Below are 21037 nucleotides of genomic sequence, written 5' to 3'. Positions count from 1 at the left end.
TTGATTAGTATGTTTGCTTGAACACAAGTTAGCTTTTTTCTAGAGTATAAGCATAATGGACCCTGTGCTACTTGTGTCACTCTATTTTTAACCAAAACTACAGAATTCTTTAATTGAATACACTAAACACAAGACTGAGTGTTTACCATGTTAAAAAAAAACCTAATTTCATCCTCCAGTCTGTGTACGCTTACTTTTTTTTATTATTTTGCTTTCACTACAAATTTAAAGCAATGATTTTGAAATATAAAATAGCAGAAGGAAAGATTTTTGTGGAAACGATCAATGACTAAAGATGAATTAAAAATGCTCTTTTCTTCTTCATTAGACCCATTGTGTGCACACTCAGACCCATACACACAGGTGAAGCAGTGCCATTGCAGTCTGACTCACCAGGCTCTGTAGCATGTGACTGTAATTCAGCCTCAGAGCCCCATAAGTCATATGTATAATGCACAGCGTGGAGCTGCATAGCAGTAGTTAACATTACTGAATCACTTTGATGAATAACTGCAGGTGAAATGGCTTTAATGTGTTCCTGACTTATTGTTGGGGGTTAGTGATAACCCTCCAGGAAGTCATATTAATAATGTATCTGGAAGTAATTCCCACATTTTGTCTTCATTTTCTCGTAATCATTCAAATGTATGTTAAGTATTAGCACTACCATTAAATCACTGTAAGCTAATCATTTATGGACAGTGATTTTTTGTAACCAGAACTTCAGTGAAGTAATAAGTTACTAATGTTTTTCACATACTAACATTACTAATGTTAATATTAATGTTTACTGAATGAAAAATATTTTGACTTTAATGTTTTATGTGAAAAAACAACAACAAGACTTTAGAAGACTTTCCCTTCGAGTTTAGGAAATATCAAAGGCAATACTTAAGCAATATTGATAAGTATTGTAGTTCCAGCCCTGGTGAATGCATATTAACAGTTATAGTCTTTACACTATGTTGGTTTGTCCTGTCAGGCTGTGAGGCTGTTGCATGTCTGTTTTGCTCTGCTTGTCATTAGATGGGTGGTATTAAGTCGATTGTATGATCCATACTTGAACCCTCTGCAGCTCATGTCTCATCTCTCAGCACTCTTTGTCCTTGCTGGAAACGTAACGTGTTCCTTTGAGTGTCTGTGAAGTCAATACTACATTTGTTAGAATCAGGGCCCCAGAAGAGGGACCCTCAGAGTTCATCATTGGCTTATTAGATGCGTTTGTCTCCTATTGACCTGCGAGGCCTGCCGTATGATCCACAGCTTAATCCTCTGTGTATGTGTGTGTGTGTGTGTGTGTGTATATATATATATATATAAGGGGTGCAACGATATTCGTATCGATATTGAACCGTTCGATACAGTGCTTTCGGTTCGGTACGCATATGTATCGAACAATACAAAATTTTTAATTTATTTTATCAACTTTCCTTCTGACGATGCTGTCTGTGTTGAGCGCTCAGTGAATCTGCGTTCGACTACTCCGCCTAGGCTCGACAGTGCAGCCTAGGCGGAGTAGTCGAACGCAGATTCACTGAGCGCTCAACACAGACAGCATCATCAGAAGGAAGAGTGCAGGGCAAGCTAGCGAGACAGAAGTTAAGCTCTCCTTACAACATGGACCTCCCCCACCCTCATTCAGATCTGGCGTTTGGAATTATTTTGGTTTTCATGTGACGTATGACCCTGAAGGTAAGCGAGTCATGCACTAAAGTAAAACAGTATGTTGGATGTGCCATGCAATGCTCAATTACATGGGTGGGAGCTAGTGTGTTAGCGCAGTTAGCTCGTTAACGTGTTGGCCGTCTAGCCCCATGCACAGGGCGATCGGCGGTAGCTCGTTAACGGAGATTTGCCGTGTTGTGGCGTTAAGGTCATTTCAACGAGATTAACCTGAAAGCACTAGTGGGAACACAACGAATATGACTGCACATTTACGCCGACATCATCCTAGTGCAAAGACAAGTGGAAGCAGAAAAAAAACAAGCAAGCATGCTACTAACTTTAGCCGAGTCATTTAGACAGCTGTTAGCACATGATTCTCCTTATATGTTTAATATGCTGCTGAGAATATAGCCCAGAAGAAGCGGATAGTATAGCTTTTATTTTGGAAAGAGACATTTCTCTGTAATAAACTCTCTTTTTCCAAAGATGAGTGATTCCTCAATCAGATACAGGGCTCGCAATATCGCTAGCCCGACGTCCCGGGGCTAGCGATCTTTTCAGTCGGGCTACCAAAATCTATCTCTGCCCTGCCCGTCGGGCTATTGTAGGAAGGAAAAATATATGTCAATGCTTTTGCATTCTTTCAGAAATGTAGCTGGGTAATTATGTCATTGGCATCGGTGAGCCACTGTCAATATGTGACATATTGAAATCGCGTTTGAATTTGCGCTTGTTTTTTTGCTTTCACTTTGCAATGACAGCACTGATCTGTGAGTGATGATAATTTGTGCACCAATTCCTCTGACATAGTCTTATTAATTGTTAGCTTACTATGCAAACATGACAAGTGAAATCTCCCGCAGCAAGCTTAAACATGTGAGAGGTTGATCGCGCAGAGAATCGCTGAGCTTATGTGAGTGCGTGTGTAAAAGCAGCAGGATTTATATTTGACTACGATGACCTTCACAGACAGATATATATTTTAGTTCTGCTGAGCCAAATAAGACAGGTCAGGGTGAAGAAGTGACAGCCAAAGAAAAGCTTACCACAAAACTGAGAAGTTATGACAAATCAGACTATAAGGCAAAAAGAAAGTGCAGCTTTATGGTTTCATGGACAAAAGAATTTCTGTGGCTGCAATATGACGAGCTAAATAACCAGGGCTGCACATAAGTTGTCCGCAGGTGCGCATTCGCTGTCAAAATAAAAAACGCGCACAAGGGTTAGGGTTAAATTCAAAAACTGTACTTTTGAGTTAAAATATATATTTATAATTTTAATAAATGACAAATTAAAAAGGCATGAACATTTTTTTGTATCGAAAAAATATCGAACCGTGACACCAAAGTATCGAACCGAGTATCGATACTTTGGTGTCACGGTTCGATATTTTTTCGATACAAAAAAATGTTCATGCCTTTTTAATTTGTCATTTATTAAAATTATAAATATATATTTTAACTCAAAAGTACAGTTTTTAAATTTAACCCTCACCCTTGTGCGTGTTTTTTATTTTGACAGCGAATGCGCACCTGCGGACCACTTATGTGCAGCCCTGGTTATTTAGCTCGTCATATTGCAGCCACAGAAATTCTTTTGTCCATGAAACCATAAAGCTGCACTTTCTTTTTGCCTTATAGTCTGATTTGTCATAACTTTTCAGTTTTGTGGTAAGCTTTTCTTTGGCTGTCACTTCTTCACCCTGACCTGTCTTATTTGGCTCAGCAGAACTGAAATGCTTTTACACGCTCACTCACATAAGCTCAGCGATTCTCTGCGCGATCAACCTCTCACATGTTTAAGCTGCGGGAGATTTCACTTGTCATGTTTGCATAGTAAGCTAACGATTAATAAGACGATGTCAGAGGAATTGGTGCACAAATTATCATCACTCACAGATCAGTGCTGTCGCTCTCTATACACAGTTCGCACGATTGCAAAGTGAAAGCAAAAAAACAAGCGCAAATTCAAACGCGATTTCAATATGTCACATATTGACAGTGGCTCACCGATGCCAATGACATAATTACCCAGCTACATTTCTGAAAGAATGCAAAAGCATTGACATATATTTTTCCTACAATAGCCCGACGGGCAGGGAAGAGATAGATTTTGGTAGCCCGACTGAAAAAAATCGCTAGCCCCAGGACGTCGGGCTAGCGATATTGCGAGCCCTGTATCTGATTGAGGAATCACTCATCTTTGGAAAAGAGAGTTTATTACAGAGAAATGGCTCTTTCCAAAATAAAAGCTATACTATCCGCTTCTTCTGGGCTATATTCTCAGCAGCATAAGGAGAATCATGTGCTAACAGCTGTCTAAATGACTCGGCTAAAGTTAGTAGCATGCTTGCTTTTTTTTGTCTGCTTCCACTTGTCTTTGCACTAGGATGATGTCAGCGTAAATGTGCAGTCATATTCGTTGTGTTCCCACTAGTGCTTTCAGGTTAATCTCGTTGAAATGACCTTAACGCCACAACACGGCAAATCTCCGTTAACGAGCTACCGCCGATCGCTCCGTGCATGGGGCTAGACGGCCAACACGTTAACGAGCTAACTGCGCTAACACACTAGTTCACACCAATGTAATTGAGCATTGCATGGCACATTCAACATACTGTTTTACTTTAGTCCATGACTCGCTTACCTTCAGGGTCATACGTCACATGAAAACCAAAATAATTCCAAACGCCAGATCTGAATGAGGTTCAATTTGCCTGTTGCAAGTAGAGCTTAACTTCTGTCTCGCTAGCTTGCCCTGCTCTCTTCCTTCTGACTATGCTGTCTGTGTTGAGCGCTCAGTGGATCTGCGCTCGACAGTGCAGCCTAGGCGGAGTAGTCGAACGCAGATTCACTGAGCGCTCAACACTGACAGCATCGTCAGAAGGAAAATTGATAAAATAAATTACAAATGTTGTATTGTTCGATACATATGCGTACCGAACCGAAAGCACTGTATCGAACGGTTCAATATCGATACGAATATCGTTGCACCCCTAATATATATGTGTATATATATATATATATATATATATATATATATATATATATATATATTCATCTTTGACTGTCCTGCTGGCAGCTCTGTCAGTCTCCGTGCCACATACATAAAAGTGGCGCAGAGACTGACAGCGAATTTGTCTCGCTAAGGTTTTGGCTGTAATTGTGCCTGGAGACACGATGACCCAGTTTGAGGCAATGAAGTGATAACTGACTCAGTGTGAATCCGTTTTATGGGAAGTAAGAAAATACTGCGTATGCAAATGCAGATGCCTAAAAAGATTTCATCGTTTAGAAAGAATCTGGACCTCTTTCACATGATAATTGGTTGGTTATATATGCAAAAAATCCACAAAACTGTGGCCCATAAATTATTTTTGTGTAGTTTGGTTGTCATTAGGTTGGCACGGGTCCACATGGATCATTTTGGTGTCTGTCCTCGTCTCCAGTTGGTATTCAAGTCTGAGATCCTTTACTCTGTCAGACACTTGATGGGCAAAGTGGAAAAGCTCTTTATGAAAGCCAAACCAGCTTGTACGTACACATCACTGAGCTTTTAAGTGTGTTTATTATGCTTTATCTATTTATATTTTTTTCTGTGCTACTCTGTGGATTTCGAGAGATGCAGCCCTGCCAAAAAAAGGATTGGTCTTAACTCATTTTCTCTTCACATCATAGAGGGACTGGCAAACCCCCGAAAAGCACTGTCAAAATATATAAATATATATGTATATATGAAAGACTCATCAAGAATGAGTCCAAGTCTGTGAAAGCATTTCTTTTTTGGCTGTGAATTTAGAACTGATGGGTTCATTAGCAGCCAAATTGTCAGTAGTGAGATTTTTCTCTTAAGATGGTCTGCATAAATGTCTCGAATTCAAAGTAGGACCCCGAAACGAGTTGAATGAAGGGACAGATGTGAGAAATAATGCTCTTAATGCAACATTCTTTTTTTCTTTTTCTTCTTTTGTATGACTAAATTGCCCTTACGTCGCTCAGTAATTTCTCCCGGGCTCGATAATTGTGATACCATTCTGAAATTACGAAGAAAAGCGCAGACAGGCGCTCTTTGGTACTAATAGCCTGAGAAGAAAGCGCCTTCTTAACAGAGTTTTTATTGGTGTTCCTCTGCAGACTAGGACAGACTCGGGTCTCAGGTGAATTTCTGCAGCGGCTCTTTGTTGTCAACGCGCGGCAGGGATTTACCTGCCGTCTATTGTGGCAGGCAGGGCTCTAGACTCGAGATCCCGCCTGGTCGTCTTCTTCATTGCCTGACTGGGCCTGGAAAAATTGCTAATCATCTCCTATAATAAGTAGGATGGAGAAGGAGGCAAAATACTAGTGATGGGATTTCCGGCTCTTTTTAGAGATCCGGCTCTTTCGGTTCGGCTCACTAAAAAGAGCCGGCTCTTTCGGCTCCGAACCGGCTCTTCAGGTTGTTTTGTTGCTTTAATTAATTTATTATTAACAATAATATAAAATTATGCACAAAAGGAATTACTAACGTAAAAACAAGTGGTTTTATTTATATATGTTTATATATAAATATATGCGGTGGCCCCTAGAGACAAAACACGTACAAACTCCAAAACACATTTCTAGCATGAACTGAACTTCCAAAGCAGAGCTACTAGATCACTTAAATTACACAATTGAAAGCATGTGTGTATTGTTTGTGTATTTATACACAGGCACTCATATATATATTCAAATAATTTAAAAAAAAGTTCATTTACCTGTTATTACCACACACCAAATCCGGTCATTGGTACTTGCTGGCTTGTGTAGCCACAAGATAACAAAGGCTCAACACTGCGCCCAGCATCCTGGAGCACTTCTGTTGTTCTTTTGTACGTGTTTTGAGTTTTTATGTGCTTCTGAGTTTTTATATGCTTCTGAGTTTTTACGTGCTTCGGAGTTTGTACGTGTTTTTACGTGTTTTGGAGTTTTTACGTGTTTTGGAGTTTGTACGTGTTTTTACGTGTTTTGGAGTTTGTACATGCTTCAGAGTTCGTACGTGATTTGAAGTTTGTATGTGCTTTGTCTCTAGGGGCCACCGTAAATATACTTTTATTTATTCACTCCACATAAAATGTAATAAATAAATCATCTAATACAAAAATCAACTATTCACATTTCAAGTTTTAACTATTTACATTTTCAGCTTTTTCCTTTCACAAATTTAAAGTGAAAAGAACACAAAACACTGCAAACCACAACACAATTAAATATAAATTATAATAATATGAAAACTAAAAGAACATGCATATTCTCTGTCATATGGACCTGCATGAATAAACTTTCTCAATCCTTTATCATCTGCAACCGAAAATAGTTGTGGATGATTACTATACCTTTCTAATGTTGTTGTCCCTGCCTCTCTTTCTCTCTCTCTGGCTCTGTTCCTGTGCTACTGAGTGTAACTACCGCCCCTCCCCCCTCTGCCCAGCGTAAAGCACAAGGCCCGCGTGCAGAGTGAAGCGGAAAAAAAGTGCGAGAGAGAGGCTGAGAGAAAGAAAAAAAAAAAAAACCACGTGACGGCTCGCGATAAGGAGCCGGCTCGCGTCGTTCACGTCAAAGAGCCGGCTCTAAGAGCCATTTCGTTCGCGAACGACCCATCACTACAAAATACAAACCAGTCACGAGTGGAAAGTGTCAAATGGGTGTACATAAATTTACATTTGTGAGGAATTCCGTCTCCTGCTCAAAGAGACTTTTCACTGTGCGCGATGACTGCCAAGTGCCTGTGTTTATACTGAGATGAAACTGCCAAAGGCAAGATGGTAGCTGTTATTTATGTTCAAAGACTTTGCCCGTGATTGAAAAGGCACCCCACTCTTTGATTTACCACTGTGTAACAATCAATCAATCATGAGTGTGTATGAGCTTCCCATATACTGCCCCGCTTTTCTTTTACAGCACTGGAGTTCATGTAGAAAGTCACAGGAGAAGGAGAAGAGCTGCTTTACAGCTCTGTCTGCTGATGCATCAGTCTGCAGAGACTCTACAGTTGTGCCTGGGCGCTAATGAGACATCAGTATCGCTTGTGATTTGAGAAATGAGCGATGTGAGGTTAGCATTGTTTGACATATTGCTGCTTGTTTAAAGCAGATCTTGCTGTGGATTCCTACGGTGCAATATTCGCTCAAAAAAGCCTTCCCGCTCGCTGCTATAAGTACCTTGTTGTATTATTTATTTATTTATTTCATGTTCTCTTCTATTTGTAGACAGACGGGAGGCACTTTCACCGGCAAAGAGCAAAGGTGCAACCAAAAGCAAAGTTAAATAGGTTGAGGGAAATAATTATCTTCCCTTTATAAAAAGTTGTAATGTTTTTTTATTCCGACAGCTTCACTTTCTGGCTTTGGTGCGCAGGGTGGCAATTTCATGACTCTAAATTAATTGGATAGAGCGTGCAGCTCCAGCACATCACATGCTGTGTCTTTGGCTTATTAAAACACCTCAGCTGGTATTTTTGCTGTAATAAAAAAACAAAAACGTATTACTAATTTGTTTACGTATGGCACACACCAGCAGCTTTGAATGATAACTGTTTTCCAAAGGTGATCTCGTGTGAGGCATCTTTTTGCGACGTGTTGGATGTTTTGGGAAACTTTATCCACACATCAAGCTTTTCCAGTTTTGCATTTTGTTGCTCTTGGACACTACTGACAGGCAAGACGGTGCTTGCCCACGACTGACAAACATCCCCACTGTGTAGAATAAAACACTTGCTGTTCAAGAATAGTTACACTGAGTGACACCCTTTCTACCTATTTCAATGCAGTATTGTGTGCTTTGTTTGATTTATTTTTTTTAAATGGTTGCTGATTTTTGTTATGAAAGGGCGATGCTAACAGTAATGCGAAGTGAAGTTTTGGACAGGCTGTTTTATTGGGTTAAGTACAGACGGGGGTATTGTTGAAGGACTGATTTTGTTGATTACCTCTCAGCGGGAACCTCAAACATGAAACAAGAGTGTAACCTTCCAGGCAAAAAAAAAAAAGATTCAACGCGGTGACCAAACTGATTATCCTTGCATTCACCTTGTCATCTGAAAGCTCTGGGAGGAACAAAAAGGGAGAGAGGACAGCGAGAAAAGCCAGTAATCCCTGACGAAAGACTGATACTTTTATGCAGATTAGATGTGGAATATTTTTAACCATGCAAACTGGTGGATAACAAATTGTTTGCTTTGGGACTTTGACAGTTTGTTTGAATATGTAAATATTACAGGGCCAATGGGGAGCAAGAGAAGGAGGGAGAGATAAGGCTGCTCATTTGCAATCTAGTGTTGAGATCAGAAGGAGCTTGTAATAGTGCAGTAGCATGAGGTTAGGGCTTCTTGCTCTAAATTTACCCTCATGGTTTAAGTTTTGGTTAAATCTTGTACACTCTGTAAAAGTATAGTATTCTAAAGCCCACTAAAGCCCAGAACCACCCTACAACTTTACATAAAAATAAAAATGAGAACCTTCAATACGTTTGGCTGTCTCTATGTGTTAGCTTTGTGGATAATAAGAGGTCAAGAAAATGGGTGGATGGTGGACTTCTGTATGGAGGTTGCGCAGAAACAAATCGTGACGCCCGCCTGGAAAGGTCCAGCGTTTTTAAAGGGTTCACAATCAGTAGAATATTAAATCAGAGACTACGTATGCTAATTGTCTCATCAGCTTATTAAAACAAGTCTTGTGGTTGCTCTTATATCTGTAATATTTGGTTTTGTTTGTAGACACTTTGCACTGGACTTTTCGTGGAAGTAGGGAACACAGTCTGAAGGTAAAGCTCTCAGCTGACCTTTTTTTCTTGTCTCCACAAGCTTAGATAAACTTACCAGAAGTATTACTCTAGATTTTTAGGTTAAGATATAACCACAAGGTGACATGTGACTGTATCTGGGATCAGAACGCTGCCACATGGTGATTGTAACTGGCAATCTTAGGCGCTTGTGGTTTCTTCTGTTAAATTTTCTAACTCCAGAAGCTTTTTTTGATGGTGAAGTCAAATCATTATAGAATTACAGAGAGTAGCGGCACTCAGTAATTTTCTACTTTTCAGCACCACATTGTTAGCACTATCGCCAACTGTTTCCCTGCGTCATAAACTAAATGGATAAGCACAGTTACTTGGGGGGGGGGGATAATTAAGGTCTGAAATTACCTAATTTTGTACCCATATGCATAGCAACACTACTGTCAGTGAGTGAACTGTTCATCAAAACCCAACTTTAGATCATGAATAAAATTTCCATTAGCCACAGAATGAAGCATGAGGACACTCGGAGCTTCCAGCAGAGCCGGTGCTCCGTTTCATTGGGATCGGTTATAAGTCAGAGGGTTTTTTTTTCTATTTTTGTAGGGAGTATGTTCCCTGTCTGCTCTGTAAATGCCTCAGAAGCTCCCAGGACAGGCTGGAGGACACGAACACGGACAACCGTACCACTCAGTACCACACTCACCGATAATTAGCAGGAAATGGATGGATGTATGGTTAGAGATCGTAATGAACAACTAACAGTCCGTTGCATGTTAGGGGTTAATACTGAATGAACACAGTGCCTGATTACGCTGGACCGTTTCTGACCAGCTCCAATTAATTTCTCGCTGGGGTTATGCACATCCACCCCTGTATATCCTCCCCTAACACCCACCTCTCCTCCTTGTGTTCATGGTCCAGAATCAGCCTAATTTTGGAGGTGACCTGCTGCTCCTGAGATTAAGTTATGTATCATTCTCCTAATCCTTGCTGACAAGTGTGTGTTAGTGCTGAAGCCAACTTCTGCAGCATGTCATCCACTAACAGATGGCATAAATCATTCTCTTAAACGCTGCATTAAGTATTAATCATTCTCAGCGCTGTCACTGTCACACTGCTCTGTGGGCCGTGGGCATGCAAAGTGTGATTAATGAAGGTGGAGATTTGAGGAGCCACTTTTCAAGCCCCCGCCCGGTTTACCTTGCATCCCCGTTGGCTGCGGAAGGACCCACGGGTCACCTGGACTTCTACAGCGATGACCTCGGAGAGTTAAAGGGGATCATTTGCAGCGTGGTGCGGCAAATCTTTGCTGTCTCATCTGGGATGGATAAAAAAACCCAAATGCATATATTTCAAAGGCCCACCCTGTATGTTTTATTTGGTATTGTGTCACCGTTTGGATTTTTTTCCGTGTCCATTTTCTTGAAGACAAAGTGGTGAAAAGAACCCAGAGGAGCGCAAGTGCAGACACATTGTTTTGTACAGCGGGAGGCACGCGATTATAGAGAAGGGAGTCTCTCATCCGCTGCGTTATCACACTTCTATATTGGATATAACCTCTGCAATATTGAGACAGAACATTTCATGAAATATGTCTCGATCACTTTTTAAGAAATAAAAAGAAAAAAAGTGATAAAACACATTTGCAAACAGGGAAATACTGGAAGTTGCCATCTGCCATCAGTGCTGAGCTACACTTTGATTGGTTGGATGTCTTTCCTTGGTTTCTTAGCACTGAATCATTCATCCTGAAATTTCTTGTGCTGATTGTTGCAAAAAGTGAAATCGAGCAACTGATTTGTGTGGATGTGGTTGCATACCTTATTTAGGCTTTCATTTAAACTCAGTTGGACTCCTCCTGTCATTCTCACAAGAAAAAATGTGACAGTGTTGCAGTTACAAGATGGTAAATAGACTGGTTCTTATAAAGCACTTTTTGACTCTGTCTGAGCTGAGCTTTATACAACTACTTCATTCACACAAGCACTTCAGCTCTATCATTCATACACATTCACACTCCGATGGAGAGCAACATGGGGTTATTATCTTGCCCAAGTATATTTGGCATGCAGACCGGAGCAGACTGGGATTGAACCACAAACCTTCTGGTTAGTCTGGTCAGTGGGTGACCTGCTCTACCACCTGAGCTACAGCCACCCCACAAAAGGAGAAAGTCTGTTTGAATGATGAATTAACCAAACCTGTGTCGGTTTAATCGGTGAAGGGTGAGTTGGTGCACGCTCACGCTCTTTTAAAAAAATATGTTTCAAACGTGTGTTTCCAGTCAAGTGTCGCTACTTGAGTAAGTAATATCTTTTGGTTTACAGCACACGCCTGTATTTCTGCTTTTGTGTGAGAGAGATCTCTTGTCATCGTCCTCCATCGTGGTTCGAGTCCTTAAAGTGACTTTCGTGTTATGCTCCATGGCAGCGCTAGCTTAAGGATTAACACTCTCTTTTCCTGCTCCTCACACTCCTTTGCCACCCTTGCCCCTCGGTGTCTCAGCTTCCTGCTCTTCTTGCCAGTGCCCTTAATCTGACGTTGATGCAAAGTGAAAGACCACTGCCACTCCTTTGACATCCCTTTTCAGCCCCTCTGTGTCTGGACTCCAATCTTCTGCCACTGCGTTGCATTTGCTTAGCTCCAGGGTCTGAGCTTCAAACCTCCTCCCCTCCTCCCCCTGCATCCCTCAGCTTTTCCACCACCGCCGCCGCTGCTGTGCTACTGGACCCTGAGCTGTTGCTGATGTGGTTTGGCGAGCCGTGCGAAGTGAGATACAATGCATAATTATGTTGTCAGAGGGCATCATGATGGAAACATCTCAGTCCGCAGACTTCACAATGGGAGCCTATCGCTCTGCATCCTTCTGTGTGCAGTGGTAATAAAATGGATGCTCACTCAGTCCGTGATGCCATCTAGAGAGATCCAGTTGGTGCTTGTTTTCACCAATCTGAGCAGTTGTCTACCCCCCACCCAAAGAAGAAGCCTGTTAGAGAGATTCTGACAAGAAGAACTTTTGATTTCATGACTGAAAAAGTGAATGTATTTTTAGCGAGATGCCGTAAGGCTTTTAGAAATCTTCTTTTCTTCTTTGCTATCGAGCCAGCCCTCGTCTATAGGTTCTTTTCTCTGACAGCCATAATTAGGCCGATGAGATGTTTAGCTGTTTTCTTTACGGTTTCAATAATAGCAGTGCGATTTCAGCATAGTCAGGTTTTATAATTAGGAGATGAATCCGTCTTTTAGAGGACCTTCCTGGGCGTACGCTTGTCAGTCTGGTGCTGAGGAAATGTGAAGTGAAGTGTCCCAGCAGGGATTCTCCACCACTATGGAAGACAATCGGATGATGGGAGCAGGATATTAGAGAAAAGCAGCCTTATAAAAACCCACTCAGCCCCCCACTCCAGTCTAATGACAGGTGTCCCAGGGTATTTTCACCTTTAATCTTCTCAGTGAGAGGTCTCAAACTGCTTGATCCCTGATTAAGACCCTTAACTTATTTTACTTTGGCTGAGTAATGAGGCTATAAAAGTCCCAATGTGAAGACTAGAATTAAAATGGCTCCCTGGATGCTGTCAGTATCTTGTTAAGCTTGAAAAACACTCATCACTGAAAGTATAGATTATAACTGTGTAGCATGGCGCACAAATTGAATGACTGTACTTGAAGGCAAATTAAACTACACAGCAAAATCCGAAGTGTTGATGTGAGTTAAAATTACTGGTGTTAAAAATTTCGAGTTGAAAAGTGTTGGTTTGAGAGTTACAGTAACACTAACGGTGCTGAAAAAGCTCTGTAGCCGGAGTTATTTCAGAGTCAATACTATAACACTCATTTGGAGTTGATTTCCACATCCGGGTTTTTCGCGCTCATGGGCATGAGGAGTCCGCCAGAAGTTTGCTGTCAAGATCGAGGAGGTTGTTCAGGTAAGAACTATACAACAAGACCTATGTTATTTTATCATTATTAAATATTGTAACTAACTAGCCTATAACATTATTTATCAGAAGCATGCAATATTTTCCTAATGTGGAGTGTATTCATCTGCGGTAAGAGATGGGATTCGTTAGCTTAGGTAGCTAAACTATCCTCTATAACAAGTTAATATTGCAGCGAAAATAAATGCGTGCTCAATATAATTCTCAATTCTAGTTAGTTCTAATGTCATAAGAGAAATGCTTTCCAGTGTTCAATGCTTATTAAATGAAACGAGGGAGGAGTTAGCTATCCTCTGGATATGTTAAATGTAATGTTAAAATTTGAATTTGTGGTAGCCTAGCTGGCAGCTAAGACAAATGCGTTTAGCCCACTGCTTTTAAGGGAAGCGAACATTCGCCTCAGAAATATCCTATTTAAAAGTGAACTAAACAATCACATGGAGACGTTCAAGTCAAGTTTTGGAAAGCGTCAAGATAGGCTAATTACACGTGCTACCAGCGAGTTTAGCAGTAGCCTAGCCTACAAATCTTTGAAGTGGCAGGGGGTTATGGAATTCTGTTAGATGTTAGTGACCAAGCAAGGCGCGCTGCGTTTGTGCATGGATTGCTTGCTAACGGTTAGGATATATCATACATGTTGTAGTAGGCCTAATCTAAGGGAACATTTTCCCCTTTTCTACAGTTTTAGTGAAATAGGCTACCATCCAGTGTTTAAGACAAAGCGGTATAACGACTGAGGGTCGTTGACGTCGCCTCCACTGATAATCCTAGTCACAAAACAACCACCACAAAGTAGCAACTAGCCAGACGGCTGTGCATGTGTCAGAAACTCCCGATATAAATGTAAGACTTGCACTCATTAATTTACAGTATAAGGGATATTTGTTGTCATAAGTGAAAGCATGATGAAGGCAGGTGTGCGTTCAACAGGAAATTTTATGTGGATTATCATCCTGACATGGTTTAAACAGAGATGCTTTTCCCCAAGTAGGCTACAGCGATTTACTCGCAACATAGCAGAACTAAGTATCTAGCCTGCGTGCAGACGAGAAGATCGCCGTTGTCGTCTTATAAACATGTGGATGGGTGGATAATTCATTGGATGCTATTTCTGTGTACCCAAGTTCAGCTATTTTAGTGCGCAGGGGGAAGCCAAATTATGTTCCTGAGGTTGAAGTGGTCTGTCACCCCTTCACAGATCATCACACAATGTATAGCCTAATATTTTCTTAAAGTTGTCCGGATTTGTTGCCACTTAAGCTATGGTTTAAATATATGGTAAAAAATATTCTGTGCCCCCTTCTCTCCACCAGGTGCTGTTGTAAGACATGTTGCTGAAAGTGAAATACCTCAATGTAAAGAAGTACATTAAATTGCACGCAGGATTCACTTATCTAGAATTCATCAGTGAAGGTAAGATAACCTGGCAGAACAAAATTTGTTGCACATGTATCAGTTCATCATGTTTGCATCTCATCTATTTAAAAAACGAATTAAATGTTAACACATTTTATTTTAATGTGTGACATTAAAAACAGTACAGAGCAGTAGGCCTAGGCCTATATTGTTGCTGCAGATTTGTCTAATTTAACCATTTTAAAGACAGGTAAAACAGCTGTTAATAAATATTAGCTAAATAAAAAAGTCAAAATTAGTTTTTAAAAAAGTTTTTCAGGCGTTTTAGGTGACATTATGCTTATCTTTTTGTAAAGCCAAAACCAAGTTTGGACTTCCGGATGCTGCTGACCTTGATATTTTCGATGAAACTGACACAGCTGTCGAAGAAGACATTTTTCTGGAGTTACTGGAGGCCCAACCAGACCTATGCCTGACAATACGTGAAAAGATTTCAGATGAAGGTAAATGTTATCATAACTTAAATTTTCATAGTATAGCCCACTCAATGTAGAGCCAAGTTCTTTTGCTCTTGATGCAGATGACATTGACCTGTCTTCATGCAATATACATGACAGTGGACAGGGCTGGGTCATATTTGTATAGAATGTTGTCTGAACATGAACATTGAAATTGTGTTATAAATGGCATTGTGGAGTAGCCTAAAGAAAGTTAACCAAATCATCTCTCCCAAAGATTTTTGTCCTTTAGCTCATTCCACACCATCCTCCTCGGATACATTATCTTCCCTCACGGACACTATATCACTTTCATCAAGTGACAGTGACCTCAGGGAAAAGGGCATTCCTGCAGGCCGCAGTAGATCCAGCAAAGACAGTTCTGCACCAAATGTTTCTGTGTCAGAGGCTGCAAAAGAGGTAATTGAGAACAGAAAATGTCTTTTGTATTTTTGAGTTGACACCATTTATACTGTAGATTGTTATACAAATTGAAATTCAAAACATGGTGGTTCCCAACTTGCCCTGTATGAAAAAATGTTAGTAGAAGTTAGTGCTTCTTGCTAGATATGTCTTTCACAGGTTTGTTGACATTCCTCTAAACTTTCACCTTTACTGACAAACAAGTTTTTATTGTTATTATTTTCCCTTTTATATGAGCAGATGGTTAAAAATGCCTTGACTAGGAAACCTGGTGGAGAGGAAATTCTTGAAGAATACAATGCCGAAAATTCACTGAGCCACCGCACCCGGCGGCAGCTTGTTAACATATTGGCAAGTGATATGACTGAGAGACATGGGTAAGAGTAATAGTACCTAATAAAAAAGTAAAGATGGGCCATATGGAATATTCTTGTAATGTATACTGCAGTAAAGACACATACTTCTGATTTAACATTGTCAATTGTATTTCCTCTATAGCAGAATTCCCTCCCGTAAGCAAAAGGAGAAATATGCCCTTGGAATAATTACACTCTTTCCCTCATTGAAGGATCCATTTTCTCCAAACGGCTATGTAAGTCATGCAGTGATTGTAAAACAGCACATTATTTAGTTTTCATCATGGAATAATTACATCAGCTAAATGATTTAAAAGAGAAATCTTAATTCCTCTTTCGTAATAACTATTGTCATAAAACTGTATTGAAATTGTGGATGTTGTTTAACATGTATTGCACCTGTTACATGATAATAGTCCTTGGGTTTCTTTTTGCTGAATCTGCAAAGTCTGTAAGATCGCATTTGATGTTTATTTTTCATCTATGTTTAAATGTGACAGGAGCATTTCTACGACGGAGTGAAAGGCACTGGATATGTAGCGTGGCGCCTCAAAACCATGTCCAGGTCTACAACCAAACGGCCAGTGAAGGAAGTCCCAGTGCATCAAGAACAAGGGCCTAAACGCAGAAGATTAGCAACCACATTGCCTCAGCAACTTGATGGAGATGCCTGCAAGGAGGCCATCTCATTTCTTGTTCACTCTCCTGATGAAGCAAGTGTATTTCAGAAGATGAAAATGACGTTCCAACATCGCCAGGATCTGGTGCATGATCCACAAAGAACTGCAGATGTCTTCAAAACATTTCCACGCTTTTTGGATGTCAAAGGACTAGTAAGTCAAATCACTTGATATTTTCAACTGTTAATCCTTTTTTTTTTGTTTTGCTGATGTGGATGGCAACAGTAAAAGATGTGATCATTGGTCATCCCAGTCAGGCTATATCCCATATTGGTCAAAATCACATTGCAATGTAAACAATGTTGAGCACCGTCTTTATGTCCTGTGTGTATGATGAACAGGTCAATCAAGACTTCCTGCTGCTGTTTGGTGCTGAAACAGCCACCAAGTTGCTTGAGAAGTGGGACATGTCATTCAAGCCAAAGGTTATTAAAGAAGCCAAACAGCTGACTCAGTCAACTGACCTGTGTCGTTTGATAAAAGCTGCTGAGAAACCAACAGAGAGTGATGCAAATGGTAGGCGTCGCACCATGCTTGTTTGATTTTAATAATATTTATTTTTACCTGTCATTTTGAAATTGTTTTATAAATTCAACCATACACAGACTGGGACAGTGACATGGCCTCTCTGCTGCTACTCCTTCAACTTTTGCCACCCACAGCTGGACGAAAGAGGAGAACCAAAATAAGTCCAACTGATGCAGCACACAAAATGGTGCACTTTCACAAGGTAAATATGTTGTCTCACTTTTTAAAATCCTACAAAACACTTTTTCAGTTTTTGCACTTTTTAGTTTTCCTCTCCATGAAGTATGTGTCTTAGTATTTTGTAATAAGTTAGCAAGGCACATAATGTCAAACTGAATGAATGGTTCATACTCAGCAAGTATAAGCTAGGCCTATATGTCAATATCTCATTTGTTTTTAGTCATGCTGCAGCATTGATGAACACTTGCAAGCAAGAGATGGTAAACAACCATACATCCTCGCTGTTGGTCGAACCCAGAACAGCATTGACACCTTCTACATCGCAGTGGACAAACAGCTCATCCCCTGCCAAGCCACCAGCTCACTCAGTGCTTTTGATGAACTTTTCAAATCCCACTACGTGTTCAACTTATCTTACGACGAGTCACTGGTTCATCTCTACAGTTTTGTGCAGACCACCATATTCAACATTGATGCCACCTCAACAGATGAGTCACCACGTGTTCGTGAGTTGCGTGCCAAAATGTTGAATGAGAACCATGTTTAAATGTTTTATCTGTCAAACTCTGCATAGCACCAGTCAGGCTTTGATAAGTCATTTGCGACTAGGTCACAGTTTTTATCCAAGCACCAAATTTAAGTTGGCTTGTTCACAAGATGGTTGCAGCCGTCAGTTCACTACATATTCTGGTTTAAAAAAACATTTAAATAGTGTTCATGATGAAGATTGTTGTCAAAGTGGTGATGCAGAACCCTCAGAGTCATTTCAAGCTGATTTTGACAGATTACAAGATACAGACATAGCAGTTGCAGGAACAAGTGTTACTCAGAGCCTAGAGGTTGGGTGTTCTGAAAACAATGGGTCAGGTCAAAGAATTAAAAAAAATTCTGAAGCAATTTGCACTAAAATTATTGGTAAACTCAATGGTAGTGGTTTGGCAAATAGTTTTGTGTCATCACTTGTTTGTGATTTGGAAGATTTTGCAGATGGACTGCACTGTGAGTTTAAACATAAAGTACTGAACGTTGTGCCAACAGAAAATCCTGTTAGATCTCCAGTGGAAAAATGTCTTGAGACTTTTGACAATCCAGTTGAGAAGTTCGACACTGAAGCTAAAAGAAAGTCATATTTCCGTGAAAAATGGGGAATTGTGGATCCAGTGGAAAAGACTTTAGGAATACGCTATGATACAAGGTTAAATAAAAAATCAGGCACTTATGACCAGGTACCAGTAAAAGACACTTTTGTGTACATTCCAATTTTGGAAACAATCAAATTTATATGTCGCAATTCTTATATTTGCGAGCTGCTTGCTAAACTATGTGTATCAAAAGAAGACAGATATGAAGACTTTTGTGATGGGAGTTACTATAAGTCTCATCCATTGTTTTCAAAACCACAGACTTCTTTGCAAATTCAGCTTTATTATGATGACTTTGAGACTGCTAATCCACTTGGTTCCAAACGTGGTGTTCACAAAGTTGGTGCAATCTATTTTGTCCTCAGAAATCTGCCTCCAAAGTTAAATTCTGCATTGATGAACATTCATTTGGTTGCATTGTTTCATGCAGAAGATGTGAAAAAATACGGCTTTGATCCTATTTTACAGCCTCTGATTGATGACATAAAGTTTTTGGAGAGCCATGGCATTGATTTACCCTTCTCATCTGAAAAGGTCCATGGCACTATATGTCAGATAACTGGGGACAACTTGGGGATGCACTCAATTTTGGGTTTTGTTGAGTCTTTCAGTGGACGTTACTTTTGTCGTTTGTGTTTAATTGCAAAACAGGATGCACAGAGTGTGTATACTGAGGATGATCCAAAGATCATCTTACGAGGGAAAGAACTTTTTGAAATGCACTGCAGTGAGTTGCAATCTGATCCTCAAAAGCTACATGTGTTTGGCTTAAGAAAGAATTCTACACTGAACACTCTTCAATTCTTTCATGTTTGCCAGAACTTTTCCTTGGACATTATGCATGATATTCTCGAAGGGGTAGCACAATATGAGATAAAGTTACTGTTGGAATATCTGTCAGACAATTTTCTGCCGAAACCTGCTCTTTTGTCACGGATCTATGCTTTTGACTATGGCTACTTGGAGACCAAAAATCGTCCAACAAGGGTGAACTTAGACAGTAGTGGTAATAGTATAGGTCTTAACTCCATTCAGACTCTTTGTCTGATAAGAAACATTCCTTTAATTTTTGGTGATATTGTGCCAGAAGGAAATCAGAACTGGACTATGCTATTGCTATTGTTGCAAATAATTAACATCATATTCTCTCCATCTGTTACACATGGCATGACTGTGCTTCTAAAACATTTAACAATGGAACATCATGACTTGTTCAAATTGTTGTATCCAGGTAGGAACATGATTCCCAAACACCACTTTATGTTGCACTACCCAACTTGCATCAGAAAAATTGGGCCATTATTGCATGTATGGAGCATGAGAGGTGAGGCTAAACATAGGGTGTTCAAAGACACCCTTAAGAACTTTAAGAACATCACAGTGTCACTTGCCAAAAAACATCAAACATCCATAGCATACAAGTGGGAGACATGTCCTTTAAGCCATGTTGAGTATGGGCCCTTGAAATCATTTGATGTTGATAGTGAGGAAAATAGTGAAATGATCTCCCTAGGCTTGCCTGCTGTTGCAGAAGAGGCTTTCTCTGCTAATTGGGTTAACATTAATGGGACTGAGTACAGAACAGGATTGGTCATTTGTTGTGGTTCTGAACATGAGATGCCGGTGTTTTGCAGAATAAAAACAATAGTTTTGGTCAATAGTCACACCTACTTCATAGTTCAGAAGCTTGTGGTTGAAAATTTCAGTGAACATTGCCATGCTTATAAAGTGTTTGAAATGGATGAAAAATATGTTGTTAAAGCAGACTGTATTGAAATATACAAGCCCTTTGATTTGCAAAGTGCTTATGGTGATGATGATGGTCTGTACATTGTGCCATTATTTTTGTTGTGAACGTATGCTGTATGGTGCTTGGAATTTAATATTTATTAAAATGCTTATGTGACCAATTTTATGTTTTCTCCTTTTATCCTGTAAAGGGACTTAACAAGGATTTTCACTGAATGTAGCACAGTAGTCATACAGTAATTGCACTTTAATGCATTTTTGTATTCAGACAATTAATACAGACTAGTATTTAAAAGCTCATATATGTCACTTTAAAGTGCCAAAATAACACTGTAAAAGTTACAGAATAACACTCTAAGTGAAAACAGTCAACACAATCCAGTGTGAAAATAAACACTTAAAAGTGTCATAAATAACACCATAGTTGTTGTGTAGTAACACCCTCAGTGAAAAGAGTTAACCCAAGCCAGTGTAAAAGTGAACACTTATCAGTGTCCTAAAACAACACTATAAATGTTAGGTAGTTACACTCTGAGTGAAGACACTTCACACCATACAGAGTGAAATTCTAACACTATGGGTGTTATATTTTTAACACTACAATGGAGTTAAAATAATAACACTTTGCAAAGTGTTACTTTAACTCTAAACCAGTGAGAATTATATAAACACTGGAAAAGTGTTAACTTTAACACTATAGGAGTTGAATTAACACTGGAGATTTTGCTGTGTATCAGACACTTGAGGATTACAGGGTGGTAGTGTTTCT

General features: G+C 39.9%; 2 protein-coding genes across 3 annotated transcripts in view; both read left to right on the top strand.

The window, feature by feature from the left end:
* The window catches only part of ptprub (protein tyrosine phosphatase receptor type Ub), a 215545-nt gene that overhangs the window by 24662 nt on the left and 169846 nt on the right, over positions 1-21037 (top strand). The window lies entirely within an intron of this gene.
* LOC146622622 (uncharacterized) lies at positions 14686-18008 on the top strand. Its single transcript, XM_085365284.1, has 9 exons — positions 14686-14770; positions 15070-15216; positions 15449-15630; positions 15874-16010; positions 16132-16225; positions 16490-16822; positions 17011-17185; positions 17275-17399; positions 17598-18008. The coding sequence occupies exons 1-9, from the start codon at positions 14686-14688 to the stop codon at positions 17922-17924; spliced, it is 1605 nt and encodes a 534-aa protein (XP_085221410.1). The 3' UTR covers positions 17925-18008.

This window comes from Diplotaxodon limnothrissa, linkage group LG11 (assembly GCF_057381915.1).
Source record: "Diplotaxodon limnothrissa isolate DT_005_m linkage group LG11, D_limnothrissa_male_GT1.1, whole genome shotgun sequence".
Classification (NCBI taxonomy): domain Eukaryota; kingdom Metazoa; phylum Chordata; class Actinopteri; order Cichliformes; family Cichlidae; genus Diplotaxodon; species Diplotaxodon limnothrissa.
Note: the sequence above shows the minus strand (reverse complement) of the source record. Positions and strands in the feature narration are given on the sequence as shown.